The sequence below is a fragment of the Apteryx mantelli genome, chromosome 20 (genome assembly GCF_036417845.1).
Source record: "Apteryx mantelli isolate bAptMan1 chromosome 20, bAptMan1.hap1, whole genome shotgun sequence".
NCBI lineage: Eukaryota > Metazoa > Chordata > Aves > Apterygiformes > Apterygidae > Apteryx > Apteryx mantelli.
Window position 1 is genome coordinate 4,726,097 of NC_089997.1, and position 23,371 is coordinate 4,749,467.

The 23,371-nt window shown below is 55.3% G+C and overlaps 1 protein-coding gene across 1 annotated transcript; it reads right to left on the reverse strand.

Annotated features, from left to right (window-relative positions):
• Positions 1 to 20,871: 20,871 nt before the first annotated feature.
• LOC136993762 (olfactory receptor 6F1-like) lies at positions 20,872 to 22,934 on the reverse strand. Its single transcript, XM_067308706.1, has 2 exons — positions 22,023 to 22,934; positions 20,872 to 20,889 (listed from the first exon to the last, which is right to left on the reverse strand). Exons 1-2 carry the CDS (start codon positions 22,932 to 22,934, stop codon positions 20,872 to 20,874), a joined length of 930 nt encoding a protein of 309 aa, XP_067164807.1.
• Positions 22,935 to 23,371: the final 437 nt, after the last annotated feature.

Genomic DNA, 23,371 nt, shown 5'->3' on the forward strand with positions numbered 1-23,371 from the left:
GAGCTACCAGTGATCTCACAACCACAAACAGCAGCCATGCAACTAGCACTGGCCTATCAGGCACTGAGCCACAAGTGACCTCACAATTGAAAGCAGCAGCCATGCAACTAGCACTGGCCTATCAGGCACTGAGCCACAAGTGACCTCACAACCACAAACTGCAGCCATGCAACTAGCACTGGCCTATCAGGCACTGAGGCACAAGTGACCTCACAATTGAAGGCAGCAGCCATGGGCCTAGCACTGGCCTATCAGGCACTGAGGCACAAGTGACCTCACAATTGAAGGCAGCAGCCATGGGCCTAGCACTGGCCTATCAGGCACTGAGGCACAAGTGACCTCACAATTGAAGGCAGCAGCCATGGGCCTAGCACTGGCCTATCAGGCTCTGAGCCACAAGTGACCTCACAAACACAAACAGCAGCCATGGGCCTAGCACTGGCCTATCAGGCACTGAGCCACAAGTGACCTCACAACCACAAACAGCAGCCATGCAACCAGCACTGGCCTATCAGGCACTGACACACAAGTCACCTCACAACCACAAACAGCAGCCATGCAACTAGCACTGGCCTATCAGGCACTGACACAGAAGTGACCTCACAAACACAAACAGCAGCCATATTACCAGCACTAGCGTATCAGGCACTGAGCCACAAGTGACCTCAAAACCACAAACTGCAGCCATGCAACTAGCACTGGCCTATCAGGCACTGAGCCACAAGTGACCTCACAACCACAAACAGCAGCCATGCAACTAGCACTGGCCTATCAGGCACTGACACAGAAGTGACCTCACAAACACAAACAGCAGCCATGGGCCTAGCACTGGCCTATCAGGCACTGACACACAAGTGACCTCACAACCACAAACAGCAGCCATGCAACTAGCACTGGCCTATCAGGCACTGAGCCACAAGTGACCTCACAAGCACTAACAGCAGCCACATGACCAGCACTGGCCTATCAGGCATTGAGCCACAAGTGACCTCACAAACACAAACTACAGCCATGCGCCTAACACTGGCCTATCAGGCACTGACACACAAGTGACCTCACAACCACAAACAGCAGCCATGCAACTAGCACTGGCCTATCAGGCACTGAGCCACAAGTGACCTCACAACCACTAACAGCAGCCATGCAACTAGCACTGGCCTATCAGGCTCTGAGCCACAAGTGACCTCACAACCACAAACAGCAGCCACATGACCAGCACTGGCCTATCAGGCACTGAAACACAAGTGACCTCACAACCACAAACTGCAGCCATGCAACTAGCACTGGCCTATCAGGCACTGAGCCACAACTGACCTCACAACCACAAACAGCAGCCACATGACCAGCACTGGCCTATCAGGCACTGAGCCACAAGTAACCTCACAACCACAAACAGCAGCCACATGACCACCACTGGCCTATCAGGCACTGAACCACCAGTGACCTCACAACCACAAACAGCAGCCATGCAACTAGCACTGGCCTATCAGGCACTGAGACACAAGTGACCTCACAATTGAAAGCAGCAGCCATGGGCCTAGCACAGGGCTATCAGGCACTGAGCCACAAGTGACCTCACAACCACAAACAGCAGCCATGCAACTAGCACTGGCCTATCAGGCACTGAGCCACAAGTGACCTCACAACCACAAACAGCAGCCATGGGCCTAGCACTGGCCTATCAGGCACTGACACACAAGTCACCTCACAACCACAAACAGCAGCTACATGACCAGCACTAGCGTATTAGGCACTGAGCTACCAGTGACGTCACAACCACAAACAGCAGCCATGCAACTAGCACTGGCCTATCAGGCACTGAGCCACAAGGGACCTCACAACCACTAACTGCAGCCATGCAACTAGCACTGGCCTATCAGGCACTGACACACAAGTGACCTCACAACCACAAACAGTAGCCATGGGCCTAGCGCTGGCCTATCAGGCACTGACACACAAGTGACCTCACAAATAAAAATAGCAGCCATGTAACTAGCACTGGCATATCAGGCACTGAGGCACAAGTGACCTCACAACCACAAAGAGCAGCCATGGGCCTAGCACTGGCCTATCAGGCACCGACGCACAAGTGACCTCACAAACACAAACTGCAGCCATGCAACTAGCACTGGCCTATCAGGCACTGACACACAAGTCACCTCACAAACACAAACTGCAGCCATGGGCCTTGCACTGCCCTATCAGGCACTGACACACAAGTGACCTCACAACCACAAACAGCAGCCACATGACCAGCACTGGCCTATCAGGCACTGAGCCACAAGTGACCTCAAAAACACAAACAGCAGCCATGGGACTAGCACTGGCCTATCAGGCACTGACACAAGTGACCCCAAAACCACAAAAAACAGCCATGGGCCTAGCACTGGCCTATCAGGCTCTGAGCCACAAGTGACCTCACAAACACAAGCAGCAGCCATGCAACTAGCACTGGCCTATCAGGCACTGAGACACAAGTCACCTCACAACCACAAACAGCAGTCATGGGCCTTGCACGGGCCTATCAGGCACTGACACACAAGTGACGTCACAACCACAAACAGCAGCCAAGCACCTAGCACTGCCCTATCAGACACTGAGCCACAAGTGACCTCACAAACACAAACAGAAACCAAGCACCTAGCACTGCCCTATCAGGCACTGACACACAAGTGACCTCAAAACCACAAAAAACAGCCATGGGCCTAGCACTGGCCTATCAGGCAGAGAGCCACAAGTGACCTCACAAACACAAACTGCAGCCATGCAACTAGCACTGGCCTATCAGGCACTGAGCCACAAGTGACCTCACAACCACAAACAGCAGCCATGCAACTAGCACTGGCCTATCAGGCACTGACACACAAGTGACGTCACAACCACAAACAGCAGCCAAGCACCTAGCACTGGCCTAGCAGACACTGAGCCACAAGTGACCTCACAACCAAAAACAGCAGTCATGGGCCTAGCACTGGCCTATCAGGCACTGACACACAAGCGACCTCACAACCACAAACGGCAGCCATGGGACTAGCACTGGCCTATCAGGCACTGAGCCACAAGTGACCTCACAACCACAAACAGCAGCCATGTGCTTGATGCTTTCTAATCAGATACTGAAGCAATAGACACCTCACAAGTACAAAAAGGACCAATGTGGCTGCCAGTTGCCTAGCAGATACTTAGGCTGAATGACTCCACAAACATAAACAGCAGGAATATGCAGCAAGCTGCACTGTCAGGTGCTGAGGCTGAAGTGACCTCACAGGCAGCCATGAAGCCATATAGCTGCTCCTGGCCTCTTAGGCACTGAGGCACAATTGCCCTAAACCAGCACAAACAGCAGCAGTGTGCATGCTGATCACCAGTCAGATACTGATGCACAACTGACCACAAAAGCACAAACAGCAGCAATGGGCCTGCTCCCCTTTTATGAGGCATTGAGACACAAGGCACCTCACCATCATCACCAAAGCTATGGCCATGCTGTTGGCCTACCAGCTTCAGAGGCACAACTCACCTCACAAGTGCAAATGGCATCGACCTGCCTGCTGCTGCCCTATCTCAGACCGAGTCACAAGGGATCTGAAAAGTGCAAACCTTCACAGAGGAGAAGCTCACCTGGGACACTCGCACGTCCCTCAATTACGCCGTTATCACTCCATACAGAACAGTCTTCTGCAAATGGCTTTCATCTCCTGGCAAGACTCTCTTCAGCTCATGGTACAGCTCCACTGTGGCACCCTGGCGACAAATCACAAAAGGGAAAGATTGGTCTTGCTTTCCCTTTAGTACCATCAAGTCCCAGCTGGGAGCCTTTGCACTGCAGCACCTACACAATGACAGCAGGATGCCACTTCCATTTCTAGTGCATTTCTAGGGACAGAGACCAGCTGAGGGAGCAGCTGCACTGCAAAGGGTTTCTGACACTGTCACATCAACTCAGCACTGCACCAGCCATCAACCTGATGCCAGACCTCTGCTCTGACACCTACTCTACAAACACACTGTCTCTGCTCCACAGATCTGGCTCTTCTCCTCAATACAACCAGGTGCCAGCAAGAAGAGATGCATGCAGGACACTCGCCACTTGCACACTCCACAGCCACTGCTCTGCTCGCTGCTTTCCCTTGGCTCCTCAACCCAGACACACAGGGAAGCTCTTGCGGTAACACCATAAGGTGGCCAAGGCACTCTAGGCTCACAAGGCCTGTGCAAATGAGCAACACAAGATCAGGCACAGAGCTGCCTCCTTGGGCGATTCTGTTCTTTTCAGAGGGAAGGATCCTGCTTGCTTTGGGCACAGCACGCTGCTGCTTTCCACCTCCATCCCCTCACGAACCTCCACCTAGGGATGGGGGCATGGGGATTTTCTTTAGTAATACAAAAGATACAGATACAATGCAAAAAGAGTTGAGAGTCCTGAAGGCCTCCTGAGCCCAAAGTAACCTCCCTTCCTTTCCTTTAGTTACTTGCACAAGGAGCCCCAGGGAAGGGAAAAAGGGTGCAGAGGCTTTGACATGAGGCCCAAGCAATGACACAGCCCCACACTGGACGGCTGCTGAAATGACAGCTGTCCTGGCTGCGCAGCCTCTGCAGCAGCAGTCCCGGCTCCACAGCTGGCTTCACAGAGCACTGAGGGCTGGGTGCCACGGACAACCTGGCCCACGGCACATCTTCACCCCTCCAAGAGCCAGCAGCCCAAGAGCTCTGAGACTTCCTCAGGTCAAGCTACGGACGCTTTGGGGCACTCACAAAAGGCACTCAAGACATGCTGGCATCTATTGTAAGGGTCTTGGACTCATCCTATACAGCACCACAACCTCCTAGGAAAAGGAGGGGGCACAACAGCATTTGTTGAGCGGGCTGGCAGTAACAGCACTTGTGGGATGTGGAATTTGCAGCACAGCAGAGGTACCAGGAGGTGAACCCACACCCCAAGTCACCCAGGCAAGCCAGGCACATTTATGGAAGCTTTCGCATCCATACGTAGCCTCTTCTCAGTCACTTGCAGCTGCTTTCACAGAGGGATCACGATGCTGGCAAAGATGTTGACAGGTACAGGGACACACCCTGGCATCCTGCCTCCACCATCAGGGGCTCTAGCACTGCACTGGGAACCTCATGAGTGGAGCAACCTAGAAAGAAAGAAAGAATAGGAGCGTTACTGGCAGTTCTGCTGGCCTTACAGAGTCGCAACAGGCAGGGGCAAATGTCTCCCCTCTATGCTGAGCTGTATTGGTGAGAACACAGCCAGCAGGGCCACCAAGACATTCTACCCCTCTTTTTGGCACAGGTGACACCATGTCTGTATACCAGGTCCCATTTGGGCTCTCCAATTCTGCACAGTCACTAACACACAGCAGGGAGTCCAGCACAGGGACACCAAGATGGTCAGGGGCTGCAGCGTGGGGCATACAAGGAGAGGCTGTGAGAGCTGGGTTTGTTCAGCCTAGACAAGAGAAGGCCAAGGGGGATCTTCATGCTGTGCAAAGCTACCTTATGGAGGGCACAGAGAAGACAGAGCCAGATTGTCTTGGAGGTGCACACTAGTAGCATGAGAGGCAACAGGGACAAATCGGACAACGGGAAATTCTTCTGAGATGTTAAGAAGAAACCTTTTTCTCCATGACGGTGGCCAAACTGCAGCACACGGATACAGAGAGGTTCCCAGATCTCCATCCTTGGAGATAATCAAAACTCCACTGGAAAAGGCCCCAAGATACCTCCTCTACTGGCACCTGCCTGGAGCAGGGCATTGGAGCCCTGCTACCTCCACATGGCTCCCCCATTGCAGCCTCAAGGAATATGCTATTGTGAGACTCTTGACAAAGGCACCAGAGGCTTTGGAGATGCCGCCTCCACCGCTGAACAAGGACAGGTGTCTCAGAGCCACCCATCGCCCTCACAGGCCTGACTTCTTGTGAGCTGGCATCTCCCCTGTCTGCAAGGGTCTGCGTAGGCACAACGTGCAGAAATGCCTCTGACTGCTTTCATTAACTACCCATCTCGCTGAGGGATAGCAATGGATTAGCGTCTGAGATGGGAAGATGCAATGAGGGTCCAGATTCAACAGAAAGCCTTTAAGGAGGGAGAAGAGAATTCTCTCCAGCAGTCAGTAAAAGCCCAAAGACTCACAGAAGCATCAAACCCTTCCAAAACTGCAAGCCTGAACCTCAGCTGACAGAAACCAACAAACTGCCAGCAGCCCTGCCTCGCACCACGATGCTCCAAGGAGGGAACACGGTCACCAACAGTCCTCACCCAGGTCTCCCAGAAGGACACTGGGATGGCAGGCTGGGCTCTGGGAGCAGAGCATTGCTCTCTCCAGACACCTCCTCCCACGCTGAGCAGCAAAACACTGGGGACACCACCCGGCTCCACCACAGGGCATCTCGCACTGTAACACGCTGTTACCTCCACACCTCACAGAGGGTTGGCAGCCAACACACGCCTCTGCATCAGCGACACACAGCCCACAGCACCACACATGGCAGCACACAGGGCACCCCAAGTGCCCCAAAACACACAAAGCCCAACTCTCCAGACCTTCCATTCCCTTCTAGGCCCCCAAAGGCTTGCAACAGGCACTGCCTCTGAACAGCCGCTCACAGCCCGGGGCCTGCTCACTTCCCACCTCCAGGAAGCAGAGAAGAAGTGCTCTCACAGTGGCTGATCAGGCCAGCTCTTGCCTCTCACCTGTGCCTCAACTTCTCTGAAAAAGAAATCTCTTTCAAAATGTGGCCCATACCCTTTTTGGGGGGTGACATTCCTTCTGTTTCCTCCAACTGCCTTTGCACCCATTCTCCAATGTCTGCATACGTGGACAGAAAATCAGAGACCCCCTAAAGTGTTACAGTTCCAAACATGTCATAAAAGCAGCTGGACACCTCAAAGACAGACACAGCATGCAGACCTGGCAGGAAAATCTCACAAGCTCCCTGCTTTTTTGACAGGGGCAACTTCTAAAGCACACACACCCTGGCAAGAAGAGATTATTCACACCACTGCTCACACCAGCACTACATTCACTTAGCAGCCTCAAAAGTCTAGCTGGACTCCCTAGATGACTGCGAGGACGCTGCAAGCTTCTACTTAGCAACAAGTGGAAAGGCCAACTCCATGTCCATGCTTACCACAGAACATCATCTGCATTTTAAATGTAGCAGTATTAATTCATGATGACGGAGTGGAATAAAATGTGTGTCAGATGATGTGGAAAATCGACTTCTGCTTGATTAATGAGTTGCATTTCTGTATTGCTGGAGAGCTCTGCAGGGGTCAATCCCTCCTCTGAGCACATGCAACAAACCCAGAAGTGACCTCACCACCAACATCCAAGCCATGCGTCTTCTCCTCACCTGTCAGCTGCTCACACAGAGGTGTCATCACATCACAGATTCACATCATGGCCTCATAATACTCACAATGCTCTGAAACACCCATTGCCTACCAGTTACTACACCAAAAGATTAGCTTCTGCTATGCATTATCAACACCTAGCCTATGAAACTTAAGAATTGGAGAACAGCCTGCAAGTAATTCTTGGCAACATTTTCTAACGGGAGGATTGCATGGGGGCAGCAATCGTAAATCTGAAGACAGCAGGGCCTCATGTCCCAGGCAGAGGGAGAAGCCTTCCCACTACTCAGAAATCTGGTTCCTTCCCCAACGCTGAACAAAACCAGAAAATCCTCTACACACCCAGGACAACAAGCATTCTCCTATTTTAGGCCCTGACAATTGGAGACACGTGGAAGGACTCAGGTCAGGGCATTTCAATTGGAGAAACCAGCAGAGACACAATTCAGCAACTCTTCACCCTGACCTAGGAGCATGGAAAGAACAACGGCAAGTGCAAGAACTGGCCGTTCATCAACTTTCAGGGCCCTAACAAGCAAAACAGCTCACACTTACACAGCTCTTCTGCAAACACCCTTCATGCTGCTGCCAGGGTCACAGGTCTCGGCGCAAAGCAAGAGGCAGGGAGCAAAAACAACAGCTAAGGCACGGCATGACATGCAGGGACAGCCTCTCACAGAAACACTCGGAAACGCAGTTTTCACAACAAAAGGCACCATTGGGAAGGGCACCTCGCGAGGACACCAGCAGCCTGATCACACTTTGCCCAGCACCTCCCAAACGCAGCTACGAGCAGCACCTGGGGCTGCGCTGTCAGCAGCAGCTCAGGGAAACGCTTTAACAGGGATCCCAGAGCCACCACAGGGACAAAGGTTCCTGCCCCCAAACCCCACCGAGCCGCCCCGGCCCAGCTGCTCGCGGCAGGCCGCCACGTCTGCCTGCAGGGCAGCTCCCCACTCTGGCCCACGTCGCTCTGGCCCCTGCTCACGGCCCCACCAGCCCCTGCTGCAGCTCCTGCAGCAAAGCAGCCCCGTCACCAGCCCCGCTGCCCCCACCCCGGCGGGAGGGCACCACCGCCATTTCAATGCGCCCGCAGCCCCCACCAAACCCACTCGCTTCTCGCCTCCTTTGCTCCCGCTCCTCTTTCAGGTCCCTTTTTTTTTTTTCCACATACTGGACTGCAATTGGCTGACAGAGCCATCAGTGAAATCGGTGCCCACCCTCCTCCTCCTGACAGCCAATAGGAGAGCTGCACTGGGCGATGCCATGGCAACGCTGGGCCCTCCTGCCCTGGCGGCCAGCTCTGCCCCCTCCCCTGCGGTCGGGCGCCATGTTGTGGGCGGCAGCGCGGGGCGTGGCAGGGCCTGGGGGCAGAGCGACACCGTGTGGGCGGGCAGTGCGGGGCCCCGGGGCTGCTGGCTGCTGCGGCGGGGCTGGGCTGTGCGGCAGGGTCCCCGCGGGGCTGCTGGCTGCCCTGCGCCCTGGGTGGCAGCACTGGGGCGTGTGCTGGTGGCAGCCGTGGCGCCAGTGTGGGGGCCCTGGGGCTGGCTGGGGCACTGGAGCCTGCGGGCAGCGTCCTGCTGCCCCCAGGGCAGGGCAGGGCAGTGTCCTCTCGCCCCTCCTGCCTGGCCCCCTGCCCAAGGCAGCCCCGGGGCTCGGCTAGGGAGCGGTGGTGTGGGGTCATGAGGGGGCTGGGTTAGATGGCTGTGTTGGGCTCACCCCAGCATGGCCCACTTCAGCTCAGAGAAAAATCCTTGGGGTCAGCCAGGACTTGTGCAGTGGGGATGGTGTCCCCCACCTGTTTCCAAGATGCTTTCGCAAACATGCTATCTTTTGGGTGTAGATATATGAGCCCAATTATCAGGAGGACAGGGGCTGTGGCCATCTGATGATGGTATTTGTGAGCCCAAAATATGCTCTGCCAAGCTGGAAGCATAAAAGGATCCAGGGGAAGGAACAGAGGTTTTCCCAAACATGGAATACTTGAGGTTATTACAAGCTGAAGGTTTCATTATCATATATGGACATTTCCATCAGGCTCCTGAGAGCCCCGCTGGAGCTGCAGGACACCCCAGCCTCTGAGATGCAGGACTCCTTTCCTCTCAGAGCCAGATCAAAGTGGAGAACCCAATCCCAGGAAAACCTGACTATGGATTCCCCCCTCCTGTCCTCCCCCTCCACCCCCACACCCCCACAAGGGGATGGAGCTGGCCCGACAGAAGCCTTGAGGCTCAGGGCAGCCCCAGTCATAGGAAAAAGAAGTTCTGGCTGCCACATTGTCCCCCAAGCCAGAGGGGACCCTGAGGCAGGACTCTTGTTGCAGTCCTCAGCCCTGACCAGCCACCACCACAGCCCAGGATCCACAGCAGTTTTTGCAGCTAACAGTCTCTGTGCGACACCTCAGGAAGGATCTCCCAAAGCCCTTACCCTTGGTGGAGAGCTGCAGGAGCACTGGGAACAAGGAACGAGCAGATAACATGGGTCCAGCATTCCTCCATCTTGCTTGCCCCCTTACCCTCAGCTCACCTCTCCAGCCGGGGAGAGGAAAGACTGTCTTCCCATCTTGTCATCCAAAACTCCTCTCCGATGTACCGCTGCTCCTCTGCCTGTCGGCAAGGGGCCCCAACGCAGCTCCTGCCCCCCCTCCTTGCCGCAGATGACTCCAAAGGGCAGCGGCAGGGAGCATGTGAGGAGTGCCCAGCAGCAGCAAGGCCTCACAGGGAAGTGAAACCTCCCCGCCACAACACCGGGGAGACCTCCCTGTGATGGGGCACATCCCACTGTGGCCTCAGCTCGCGTCATCTGGGGGCTCAGTAGGTCACTGCCATGGAGATGGCACAGCCAGGGAGAGAGCAGAGAGATTTCTCTTCACATCCTGGAAAGCAGTCACCTCCCTTCACCCCAGTTATTTTCCATAATTCTCTGATAAATCCTTCAGGAATGTCTCCAGATGGTGTCAAAGGCAGTGAAATATCTCAAATGGGGCACTGGAGACATCCCTTCTGCTCCCCTGCACCAACAGGTCTCTGCACTGGGCAGACCTGTGCAGGAATCTGGGGTTTGGGGGTTGGTTTGGGGGTTGGCATTTTTACAGGATCCAAGTCATGTGGGATGAAACAGTGCAAAATGTGGCCACAGGCTGAGAAATGCTTTGGTGAGCTTCAAAACAGATTTCTCCTGTGGGTCACTCTTTTTGTAGAAGTTGGATGTAGGACAATATGGGACAGGATGGAGACTTGCTCCTTTAGGCTCCAAAGCAGGTTCTTTGCTTTTAAAAGCCCTCAGCAAGGTTCAGTGTCGCCTCAGGGCAGTGTTTGTCCCCTGGGTATACTCCTGGGACCCTGGCTCTCCCCGGGGGCTGTGCAGCCCTGGCACCCTGGATCTCCCACATTTTTGACCCTGGGCTTCTCAGGACATGCCCACGTACTGCAGTGCTGCTGTCTGGGCTCCAGTGTGGAGCCTGTAAGACAGTGGAATGTCTCCGGACCTGCATTTTGACTTGAGGTCAAAATGACCTGCCTTTTGACTTGTTCTCAGTTTGTGAGATGACCAACTCCCAGCTCTGCAAATCTTGCAGAAGGGAGACTCCATCCCTCTTGAATACTGTCAGAGATGTGGCTTTCCAAGTCACTGCAAAAGGAAGGACTCGTTTAATTCTTTGGGTTGCTTATTCAGCCTGTGGCAGCCCCTCTGTGATGCTGCGATCCCAGCTCTGCACCCTGGTGTCTCTGCCCTTTCTCTCCGCTGTCTCCTGTGTGTCCACCCAAAGTCTTCTCTACGCACCAGGGGCATGGGAAGTGTTGCTTTAGGGAGCTCCCTTGAAGCTATGACACACTGTGGAGCTGAAGGCCTGATGGAGGCAAGTCTGGGATGTGGCTGTGCCCCCATGTCCCCTCCTGCTCCCAACCTGAGGATCCAGGAAGGTCTCTGGGGAGAGCAGTGGGTTTGGTGTGGATGGGATGGGTTTCTTGTGACATGCCCTGAGTCCTGCCTGGGTTGCTCTGAACACTTAGGAAAATCCCTCTTCTCTAGGGGCTTCCATCAAGGCTTTTGCATGCTTTTGTACAGAAGCACAGCCTGGTCCGGAATCCCCAAGAGCAGCATGGCCCCCGCCACAGCCTGGGATCCCCAGGAACTGTATGGCTCTTCCATTTCCATATGCCTTGACTAATTTGACAATTTCTAACATCACCTTTACAGCACACTATCTGGACATTGCAACATTGCGACTTTGTGGCTCCTCCCATTACTCTTTGTTCACTCACATTCCCAGCTGCTGGTTTGCACTTCAGGGAGTTCAAAGCTTGCTCCATCTTTCAGTAGCCTGTCCCTTTAGCCAAGTTCTTAATTCTCTTTACATCTAGCCTTTCCTGTCTCTCAAAAAGATTTCTAGTAAGGCTGTCCCTTGCAGAAAGTGGACCTCGTTGGAGGCAGCTTGGACTTAGCATACAGTCAAAGAATGTAATTACTTTTTATGAAACTATATCAGGCTTTACTTTTTGTTTCTTTGAAGCTAAAAGAAAATCCTTCTGTGTCTGTTTGCAGCTAGTTTTCTAAGTACAGCAGGTGGGAATTGGGGCAGATGGGCTGTAACATTCAGACGTCAGTGGAATAAGGGTAGCTTTTAACCAGAGTGATATAAGTCCCAGGTGGCTGGTGAGAAAAATGGCAGGGTTGGGGAGATGGGGGAGGAAGATTGTCCATAGAGTGCCTGACCTCTGGGACACTGCTTTTCCTACATGTCCAGACTTCATCAGGAGACACACTGGACTGATATCAATTGGAGAATGTTGCCTTCACTTATTCTGAAAGCTGAATAATAATAATAATAAACTATAAAAGCAGAAGTACTTGTATATTATTGAAGTCTCCACCTTTTAGCTACACTGTTTCAGAGCAGAAAATTGTAATTGCTGATTACGGGTAGGCAGAGAAAATGTGCAGGTGGCTCTGATGCCATGTAAACGCTTCAGGAGCCCTGGGGCGCACTCAAGGGCACACGGAGGGCCCTGGGGTGCACTGAAAGGCACACACAGATGGGTCCTGATGGGACCGCAGGGCAGATCACGCGCCTTCAGATGCCCCAGAGGTGGCTGTGAGTGCACCGGCCTGCTTGCTTTGCCTTGGGGTTTGCCGCAGGGCCCCGCAAAGCATGCACACTCCCATGCCTCTGTCACCTCCTGCTCTCCAGCTGCATCCACCTCCTCTCCACGGCATCCGCGCTCCTCCTCCCGCCCTCACCCTGCAGCCCCCACCAGTCCCAGCTGCCCCAGCCTTCCAGGTGAACACAAGAAAAAGCCATTTTTAATGGGGGCATGGGCAAACACAGAAACAGGATTTCCCAGGCAGGTTGTGGCGTCTTCACCCTTGTGCAAGTCCAATGGGATGTGGCCCGGAGCCACCTGCTTTGCTGAACGTGCTTGGCGCAGGGGGTGGACTGGCGATTTGGGAATGCCGAATTCGGAGGTGCTCAGGCCGCGCCAGACCCTGGGCCTGAGCGCCACCGCTGCCAGGCTCTCCGCAGGCGGGCGCACAAAGCTCGCATGGTGAAGCCTGCCGGGGATGCTCTCCTGGGGTCTCGGAGGACAAAGAGCGTGTACGTCCCCACGAAGCGGACCATGGGGCTGCTGTCATTCTCCAAGCGCTGAAGGACTGTGGTGGGAGGAAGGAGAGTGGTGATCGAGCCCTGTATGAGTGGAGACCCCAGGCCCTTCCTCAAGAGAGGGCCAAGGGGGAGCAGGGCACGAGGGGATCTGTGTGGGCTCAGTGATAGCCCAAATGTCCCCCAAATTCCCTTCAGGAAGGTCTGCAAGAGCCCTCCGGCCTTGCGCAGGGCATGGGCTCTCTCTGCCTGCCCCAAAACATTGGACCTTCTCGAATGCCCCAGAAATTCCCTCTGTCTCCAGGCACGGCCTCCTCCCACCAAGCCCAGCCAACCCCGCGCGCCCTACGCACGGATGCACATCTCCTCCAGCTTCTCCCCGCGCCAGTCCAGGAGCCGCCCAGCGAGCCCTAGGTGCACACAGCCCATCACAATGCGAGACCCAAGCCAGGGGAGAGGGATTTGGGGCTGGGGAGAGGGACCTGACACTGAGGAGAGGGACTTGGGGTCTGGGGAGAAGGAGCCAGGCGTTATGGAGAAGGACCTAGGGACTGGGAAGAGGATGCCAGGTGTTGGGGAGAGGGATCCAGGCATTCAGGAGTGGGTGCCAGGAGGTGGGGAGGGGGATGCAGGGACTTGGGAGAGGGACCTGGTGCTGGGGAGAGGGTCCCAGACATTGAGGAGAGGGACGTGGGCACTTGGAAGAGGGACATGGGGGCTGGGGGGAAGGAGCCAGGCGTTATGGAGAAGGACCTAGGGACTGGGAAGAGGGTCCCATGTGCTGGGGAGAGGGAGCCAGGCATTCAGGAGTGGGTTCTGGGGAGAGGGACCCAGTGCTGGGGAGAGGGTCACACACACTGAGGAGAGGGATGTGCAGGCTGAGAAGGATCTTGGGCCGAGGAGAGGGTCACGGGCACCTGGGGGGTCTCACCAATGAAGTATGCGGCCTGCTCGCGCAGCGGGGTCCGCGGATCCTCCAGGTACCGGCTGCTGCAGTGCACGTATTCGCTGGCCATCGGCCCGGCCTTCTGCACCTGCAGAGACCCCCGGTAGAGGTGTTGGCACCGCTGGGCCTGCTCCCCTCCATGGGACACCCGGCCCCTCTCTAGGACAGGCGTTGGCAACACTGGGCCCATCCCCCCTCCCAGGAGAGGCACAGGCACAACTGGGACAGGGCTGGTCCAGCTGGGACAGGTGTTGTCACTGATGGAAAAGGTGCTGGCACAGAAGGGACAATGGCTGGCGCTGCCAGGACATGGGCTGGCACCTCCAGGACAGGGGCTGGCACCTCCAGGACATGGGTTGGCACCTCCAGGACAGGGGCTGGCACCTCCAGGACAGATGCCGGCACTACTGGGGCAGGGGCTGGCTCCCAGAAGAGGTGCTGGCCACACCGGGACAGGGACCAGCACCTCCAGGACAGGCCTGGCACTGCTGGGGCCTCCTCACCAGGTACGCGCCAATGCGCCAGATCTGCGCCGTCTCAGCCAGCTTCCGGAGCTGCCTCCAGCCGAGGAGCTTTGCGGCATCCACGAGGGCTGCCTGGGCAGCCTGGGGAGGAGCGAGGAGATGGGTGATGGCACCATGGCCAGGCCAGGGATGGCCCCCGGCCGCTGCCCACAGTGTCCCCCGGTCGGCCGTATGGTCCGCCACGGTGCCCTGTACCTGTGCCGCGCTGGGGCGTGGGTCACTGAGATGGAGGAAGAGGGGCAGCAGCCCCAGGCGCGCCAGCTGCTTCATCTGCTGCCTCTCCCTGCCTACTGCCCAGCCCAGCAGCTCCCCGAAGAGCCGCATGGCCAGCTCCCGCACCACACCGACCTCCTGCTGGGGCAAGGATGGCAACCTCAGCAGTGGTGGTGGCGGGGGGGAACCAAAACGGGCCCCCTACCAGCTCCCTGCCACCATCCTCACGTTGGGGAAGAGGTACAGGAGGTCGTGGGCCAGATGCACCATGAGGTGGCCGCTTTGCCGTGGGTCAGCGTGGCGCAACACGTTGCGCAGCACCGCCAGCGCCTTGGCGTTCATCTCCCCGTAAGCGTCCTGCAGCTGCTCCACCACGTGCAGGATCAACTGCTGCCTCTTCCCTGCCTGCAGGGAGACGTGCAGCATTTTCCTCAGACCACTGATGGGGGAAACGCTCTGGACACAGGCACCGGCGGCAAGAGCTCGCTCACCGTGGTGGGTCTCTCGGAGAGGAAGAGGAGGCCGCGGAGCGCCAGCCAGCGCATGACCTGGCGCTCATTGCCCAGCCGCGCCCGGCACAGGCTCAACGGCACAGGGCCAGGGTGGCACGGGGACCGGTGGCCACACCTAGGACCAGGACCTCGGCACGTGGCATGGCATTCCCACTGCCACCTCCCGCTCGGCCCCAGCCCCAGCCCCTAGTCCTTGTCCTCATCCTCATCCCCCAGCCCTGGCCATGGCCCCATGTCCCCAGCCCGGGCCGCAGACCCTCACCTCCGGCCCCATCTGAATCCCCTCCTCATTGTCCCCTTGTCCACCACCCCTCCACCCCAGCCCTGTCCCCTCATCGCCATCCCCACGTCCCCAGCCCCTAGTCCTCCATCTGGAGCCCTCCGGCCGTTCTTCAGAGCACATGGAGTGCTGAGGGCCGGCACGGAGGGTGCTTGAAACACAGGTGACACCTGGGGACTAGCAGAGGCACCAGCAGAGCCCTAGTTCTGCCGCCACCAGCCACCCCTTCCCACTCATGCCAGCACCCCGCATCCTACCTCGATGAAGAAGGCCATAGAGGGGATCTCCTGGCATTTGTTCTTGCCCCTCAGGGCCAGGATCAGGTTCAGGACGATCTCAGCACGCTTGCCCAGAGGGTTCCCCCGCACCTGCCTGGCAATGGATGGGAGAGGCACCGCGGTGGCCGAGTGAGGTGGGCAAACTGCACCGGGACCCCGTGGGACCCCCAGGGTGGGATGCAGGGCCAAGGAGGGCAGGGGGCTTACCTGGCCAGCAAGGCAACCCCCGTGAGGTGGGTCTCGGCCCGGCTGATCATCTCCCAGCCCCCCCGCCGCTGCATGGCAGTGACCTGCTCCCTGTAGCCGCTGCAGCACAGCAGCGCCTGCATGGCTTGCACTGCCGTCCTGCTCGGGGAGAAGAGCACTGCTTGGTCACCCCATGCTCCAGCATGGGCAGCGGGGGCTGCACCAGGGCGATAGGGTACCTGACAGGCCTGGGAGGCATGAGTTTGCCCTCGTGGCTGAAGGCGGGGATGTCCTCTTGCACGTGGACGAGGGTAAAGGACATCTGGAAGAGGAGGGCCACGTAGAGGCGGGGGAAGAGTGCCTTCACCTCCTGCTTGCAGGTGTGCTGCAGGAGGATGATGTTCAGCACCCAGGTCGCCTGCAAAGACGGCAATGGCAGCCCTCGCTGGTGCCACAGCTGCGTGCACGGGGAGGCCTCCCTCGCCCAGCGAACCCGTGGGGCCACTCACGGTCAGGGGCAGGACGCAGGTGAGGTCCCGCACGGTGGTGCCCGGCTTGCAGAGGGGCCGCTCCTGCAGCACGCAGAGCAGCTCCTCCAGCACCTTCTCAGCTGCCGACGACTGGGAGACCATCACCTCCCACATGGCCGCAGCAATGCTGGGAACCCGAGCGAGAAAGGGTCAGGTCAGCATCCCGGCATCCCACTGACCCTTGCCACGTGGCTCTGGGAGGCCTGCAGGGAGCACAGCTCCAGCCCTGGGGCTGCTGCCCTCAGGCTGGCAGCAGGCCAAGTGTACCTGTCACAGGTCGGGGAGCAGCTCAGCAGGCCAACGACCACCTCCCTTGGGTAGCGGCATGTCAGGAGGAGAAGGAAGGCCTTGAGGATGTCCTGGGCTGCGGCCTCACTGATCCATGGCAGGTTCTCGTAGATATGTGCCACGGTCAGCTGCAGCTGGAAGGGACACGCGTTGGCACCAGCATGCTGCCACAGGGAAACCCCTGCCAGGCTCAAATTGTGCTTGAGAGCCCTGGGTTTGGGGACCGTCACCAGCGGGCTGGAGGCTTACGTGCTCTGGCTTGGTGGTGCAGTAGCCCATCATATCCTCTAGCACGCGGGTTGCCGCTGAGGTGTCGTGGGCACTCCTGTCCTTCACACCCTCGATGGCCATGAGGACCACATCTCTCTGCTCAGCCTCCTCACAGGCCTCCACAGAGCAGCTCGGGGGTCCATCCTCCTCCTTGACCCAGGTCCTCATGGAGAAGCTGGGGCATCTGTCCCCATCCTCAGCCCAAGCCTCCTTGGGGCGGCTGGGGGGTTGCTCCTCCTCCTCGACCCAGATCCTCATGGAAAAGCCGGAGCATCTGTCCTCATCCTCAACCCAGGCCTCCTTGGGGCGGCTGGGGGGGTCGCTCCTCCTCCATGACCCAGGCCCAGGAGCGGCCCCGGCAGGGCAGGGTCATTCCCCATGCAGAGGGGCTGCGTGGGGCAGGGCTGCTCACAGCTCCCGCTCGCCCCCACGACACTTCCCCAGGGACTTCTCAGCAGGAAGCTCCAGCCAGGGACGACACCAAGGGCAAGGAGCTTCCTGAGCCTCTGCTTCCAGCTCCCTGCTGCCGGTGTGGGGGGAAGGGAAAGGAGCTGCGAAGCCTGGGCAAGAGCTGGAGATGCCGAAGCCCACACAGAGACCAGCAGGTCTGCGAGGAAGCTCAGAAAGCGCCTTCACCCCGCTCTGCCACGGGCAGCACCAGCAGCACCTCTGCTGGCCCCACCACGCCTGCTGTCACCTCCAGCCTGGAGCCGCTACAAGCCCAGCTCCACCTGCGCCCTCCCCTCGCCGCCCTCCTCTGCGCCAGTGCGCATGCTCCGTGGGAGGAGGCGGCACTTCCGGCCCCGTGGGGGCGGGGCCTGTGTGTCCATGGCCACCGCCTCTGGTGCCGCCGGCCCCGCCCCCACTGGGCCCCGTCGTGGCGCCGCTCTCGAGGCCGCGGAGAAGCAGCTGCAGCAGCAGCTGGTGTTGGCGGCTGCTGCGCAGGGAGCCTGGAGCGACGCTGCGGCCCGGCGTGTGCTCATGCGCGCAGAGCCTGCGGCGGCTGCTGCCGGCCTGGGCCTGGGCCGGGGCGGAGGGCGGGGAGCGAGGGGGAGCGGCGCCGGGCTGGCCCTGGGCTGCGGGAGTTGTGCTGCAGGGGAGCGTCGGCAGGGAAACGCTGCTGCCGGGGCGCTGCTGCCACAGGGCCCCGCTCTGCCCCGGGGCCTGGGCGAGTCTGCACGAGGGGACGCACGCGCACATGACGGGACCCCGGGAGGCCGTGGCCTTTTGTTCAGAAGTGGGTGAACAACCCAGGGGCCATCGCAGCCTTTGGCATTATCTGCCATGAGCGGGTGGCCCTGACATTTTGTCTCCATCAGCAGCCCAAGAAAGGGGCTGGAGGGGGGATCCCAGAGCGTCCCTCTGCCGGGAGAGCATAGAGAAGCGCTGGAGGGCAGCCCAGAGGAGCCACCTGACCATAGAGATTGTAGGGAGGGTGCCCCTCCAGCCGACCATAGAGATGGGGGCGTGGTGCTTTGCAGACTGTCCTTCTGCTGCAGAGACCATGGAGCCGGCGCGGGCCGAGCCAACCCCAGAAAGTCCCCGAGACTCGTGACCTTCCTGAACTCCCCTTCTCACCGCGCTTTCCTTTCCACCCCTTCTTCATCCCATGCTACTTCCAGTGCTACCTCCAGGAGAGAAACGTGATTTGTCCCAGTTTCCTGCACGTGTTACGTTTCACAGCAAATACAGCCCTTCCCTGTTTCTGGGGTTCGACCACAGGCGTGAAACACTGGTGCTGGCTGACGTTCAAGATCTTTTTACAATACAAAAAGCATTCCCAGCTTTTACATTTGTGCTGCTTTTCCATGTAGACTGGGCACCTCTCTCACAAAATCCTGGACAAACCATTTAAAGACTAATAGCCAGGGCCTTGTGCTGCCCGAGATCTACACATCAGCTTGCAGCTAGGGCACCTTCTTCTTGTGCCCATGTTATCTGCAGTCTCGCAGCAGGCAGAAATGTCAATAATGCAGCTATGGAGATGTTTGTGCAATGCCTGACAGAGCTCAAAAATGTTTCTCCACCCAAATACCTTCCTGCCATCCTTAACATGAGAATAATGTTTGTTGTGCAAAAGGAGAAAACAGAATTGGGATATTTGAGATAGTTATTTGGCTTAAATATCCTCCAGCCTTTTTTTACCCTTGGACATGATGAAGATGTGTTTAGTAATGTGTAGCAGATCCTCAGACAATGGAGTTTTGCTCAGCACAACTGTCCTGTTCATGGACCACCAACAAAACAGTGGCCATTGCCCCTGCTATTTAGATTGACTAAATAGTGCTACTTTCTGTGGATGGTTTTGAAATGGAGGGTAGAGCATATGGCACTGCCTGTCCCACCCCAGCCACTTTTACGATAAAGGTTGGCAGATGGAAAGTCTGATCAGAAAACAAAACAAACAAAACAAAACTGCCTTTGACTCTAGGGGATCACTGACCCAAACACTTATAAGATCTCTGTATTTGTATTGCTTAAATCAATAGTGGGGAACTGGAAAGATGTGTGCCAAAGCTGGTCCTTCATGCTGCAGCCCCAAAGCCTAAGCCTCCGTGCCCTTTGGGAACCACAAGGTGATGGAGAAGCAGGACCTCAACATCAAGACCAAGTGGCTGCAGCACCTCCAAGGCCTGCGCTGTTAAAGGACACTGGATCCAGTGGATTTTTGAATAAAGGGATTCCTCCTTCCTGGTCTGCTGGAAGGGAGACTACTGCGGTTCCCTGTTCCCTGGTCCTGCCAGCAGCGAGGCTGGGCATGTACTTCCAAGAGGCATACACACACTCTGTCCGGACATGGTCGACCACCAAAAAATCAACTCCGGCAGGGGCACAGTACCTTTAGAGGCACCACGGAGACATGAGCAGCACTCATAAACATGAACGATACAAACGGCCTGGTGCTGTTCTTGCTCACCAGCTAATCAGACTCAGAGCTTGCAGGAGACCTCACAGGCACCCTCGCATGGTGTCTCTGGTAGCTGGCTGCCTTGACATCTGCAAGCCTTCCACACATGCACTCACGCAGAACAGCGAGCACGCTCACCCAGAAAAGAGCTAGGAAAAGGATTTAATACAATGATAGGCTACACTGCAGAGAGCAGGTACACAGCCTGGCCAGACAAGTGTCCCTGCCAGCAGCTTGTTTACACATGACTGGCCCCTTTTATTCCCTCTGCCTCCATTTTCCCATGCTGCTTCTTCCATGATGCAGCTTGATCCCTCCCTTTCTCCAGCTTTATCCCCTTTGAAATAAACAGCCCATCTCTAAGTACTTTTTTCTTCATTGGTGCCAGTTTTACTGCCTATGTACTCAAGTTTAATATTTCTGGTACGGTTGGCTAGGTAACCTCTGGCTCATATGGTGCTTCTGATATCGTTACCTCGGTACTGCTGGTGCTGCAAGAGTCTGCTCCCCGGAGGATCCCCAATTCACCAGTTAGGTGTGACGCTTGTCCTTTTCTCATATAACTCTCCCTTAACCACCGCTGAAAACCAGCCATCGCTCACCGTGCTGTCTGGAACTTGGCAGGGTCTCATTCTGTTCCCTGCAGTGTCCAATGATTTCTCATAGCCACTAGTTTCTCACGCCCTGTTCAGTTATCTCAACCCCAAGGCAGAGCCTAGGCGTCTGCCTACATACCCTAACCCTGTGTTGCCGGTGGAGCTGTGGGCCTGGATGGGGAGACCCAGGGCCACCACATCCTTCACTGTGGTGCACAAGGACCCAGCCAGGAGCAAGAGAACTGAGCTGCCCAAGAGCACCCAGGTGCTCTGCTGGGCTGAGCTTTGGTCACCCAAAATGCCGTAGCTTCCTTGGGGTCCCATGTGAGGAGATGGGCTGCAGAGATGAACTGGACCCAGTTTTCCTAAAAAGAGTTCACCCTTGTAGAATTCCCTTTGGAAATGGAACACTCACACGCAAAGTTTAAAAGAGCTGTGAACAGTAATTCTGCTCCTCAGAAGCCCTAACAAAATGAAATGCTGATTAGAAACAACTGCAAAGGAGTAAAGCAATGGCAGTGCTTTCCCTTCCCCTGTGCTTTGTTTTTCCCTGTGGACTGCAAAATAAAAGGAGAAAAGGGATCTCTGTGTGCTGATTATTATTGTGCTGATGTTTCCTTTTATCAATTGTACATGCTTCTGCCTATCACTTTGCCATGTAAAGATATGGATAGAGACAGAAGTGTAAAATAAGGGGGGAATATATAATTTAATTGATGGACAAGAAGAAAAAAGTGTGATAGAAGCATACATAGTTTATTTGAAATAATTCTCAATCATGAAATACTCCTTCAACAAAGAAAAAGAAGGTAGAAAATGCCTAATTATCCAAGAAGAAATACATTCTTTTTTTTTTTTCCTTCAGGAGAATGCATCCTGGAGTTACCAGTGGAGATAAAGCAGGGCTTTTAATAGTGGACAAACTGACAGTATGTTACGAAAATATGCATTTTTAAGAAATCTCCCTCCAAAGTGAATAAAAAAAGCTATAGTCTGCATGCTATCACTGGCAAATCAATGATGCTGTCTTCATCACACTAATGAAACTGAGAAGTGTAGTATGGATTTGAATCCAATGAATTTGAACCCATTGTAATGTCTGAGCTTAATTTTTGTGCTTAGCATCTTCTCTTATTCAGGGAGAGAAGATGTTTTGAGGTTTCCTCAACACCCCTTGGACATTGTCCTCAGAGTTTTCAGCTAAATTTCCTGAGATGACTTATGAAAACTTCCTTGTGTCAGCGTGCACTGGCAGTCGATGTCCCAGTCCCAGCAATGTGTGTGTTCAACATTTTATTAATATTTTTTAGATTTTGTTTATAATAATACCCTGCAACCAAGACACACAATTTACGTTCCCTCCTTTCACTACTACAATCCAACAAGAAAATAAATCTCCTGAAGCACCTGTATTTAATAGCTATATATATGTGTGTGTGTGATACAATACATGATACATAATTAGAATTGCTGTCATGAAAAGCATCATGACCAGGGGAAAAGCCAAACCTTTGCACGGCCAAGGGCTTCCTCCAGGGCCAGCTTCACAGTCTTGTTTCTGAAACTGTAGATGAAGGGGTTTAAGAAGGGATACAGGACAGTGTTCAGCAAAGCTACAACTGTGTTGGTCTCCAAGGAAACCCTTTCTGAGGGCTGTGCATAGAGAACAATGCAGCTTCCATAGATAATGGCTAAGGCAGTGAGATGGGAAGAACATGTAGCAAAAGCTTTCTTCCTCCCAGATGCTGCGGGCATGTGCAGAATACAGTGGAAGATGCGCACGTAGGACACCAGAATTAAACATAAGGAACCCAGCACTACAAAAGATAACAAAACGGAGTCTGCTTTCCAAAGCAGGCTGGTGTCAGAGCAGGACAGTTTGAATAAGGGGGAGTTGTCACAAAAAAAGTGGTAGATCTTGTTGGGACCACAGAAGGTCAGCTTTGAGAGGAAGACCAGGCGGTAACTTGAGAGTGTGAAGCTTATGACCCAAGTAGCAACAACCACGTGGGTGCAGAGCTGCTGCTTCATGATGGCAGCATAATGCAAAGGCTGGCAGATGGCAATGTAGCGGTCAAAGGACATGACAACAAGGAGAGCAAACTCTGTACAACCCAGGGCAAAATAGAAATAGGATTGGGCAAAGCAGCTGCTAAATGGGATTGTTCTCCTACCAGAGCTCAGAATCACCAACAATGTGATGGTTGTGGAGGATGTGAACCAGATTTCCAGGAATGCCAGATTGCTGATGAAAAAGTACATGGGGGTTTGCAGGCGGTGATCCACACACACAAGGAAAATGATCGTTGTGTTCCCTGTCACTGTTGTCAGGTATATGAGTAGAAGGATCAGGGAGAGAAAGAGCTGTAGTCTTTGATCAAGCCCTGAGAAACCCTCCAGGATGAACTCAGCAACCACAGTTTCATTTCCTGCTCCCATGCCCAATTTCAGTACGTCCTGCTGAGACAGGAGCACAAAGAAGTGAGTGTGAGAATTTCACAGTCTCGATGGGAGGGTAGATCCTTCCTTCTTTGCTCCCTTGCTTGCTTCCTATGTAACACAGACAGAAATATTCCTCTCAGCCATTCATCACACCCTGATTTCTCTGCTTCACATTTCACTGAGAGGCCACAGAGATTTTACTGTCTTCTTTCTACCTTTTCCAAACACTCATAAAGGATTCTTTCTCACAAGCACAGTATTGTAAAGAGGTTGTGAACTAGTTCATGCCATGCCTGGGAAATTCCCTGTTCACTTTGACCTATTGCAAACATCCATCACATCTGTGTTTCAAAAGCCAACCTAATCTCCCGGCAAAAATACTTACTATTATCTGCAGATGCCAGTCCATCCATGTAGATAAGCATGTTGAAAGT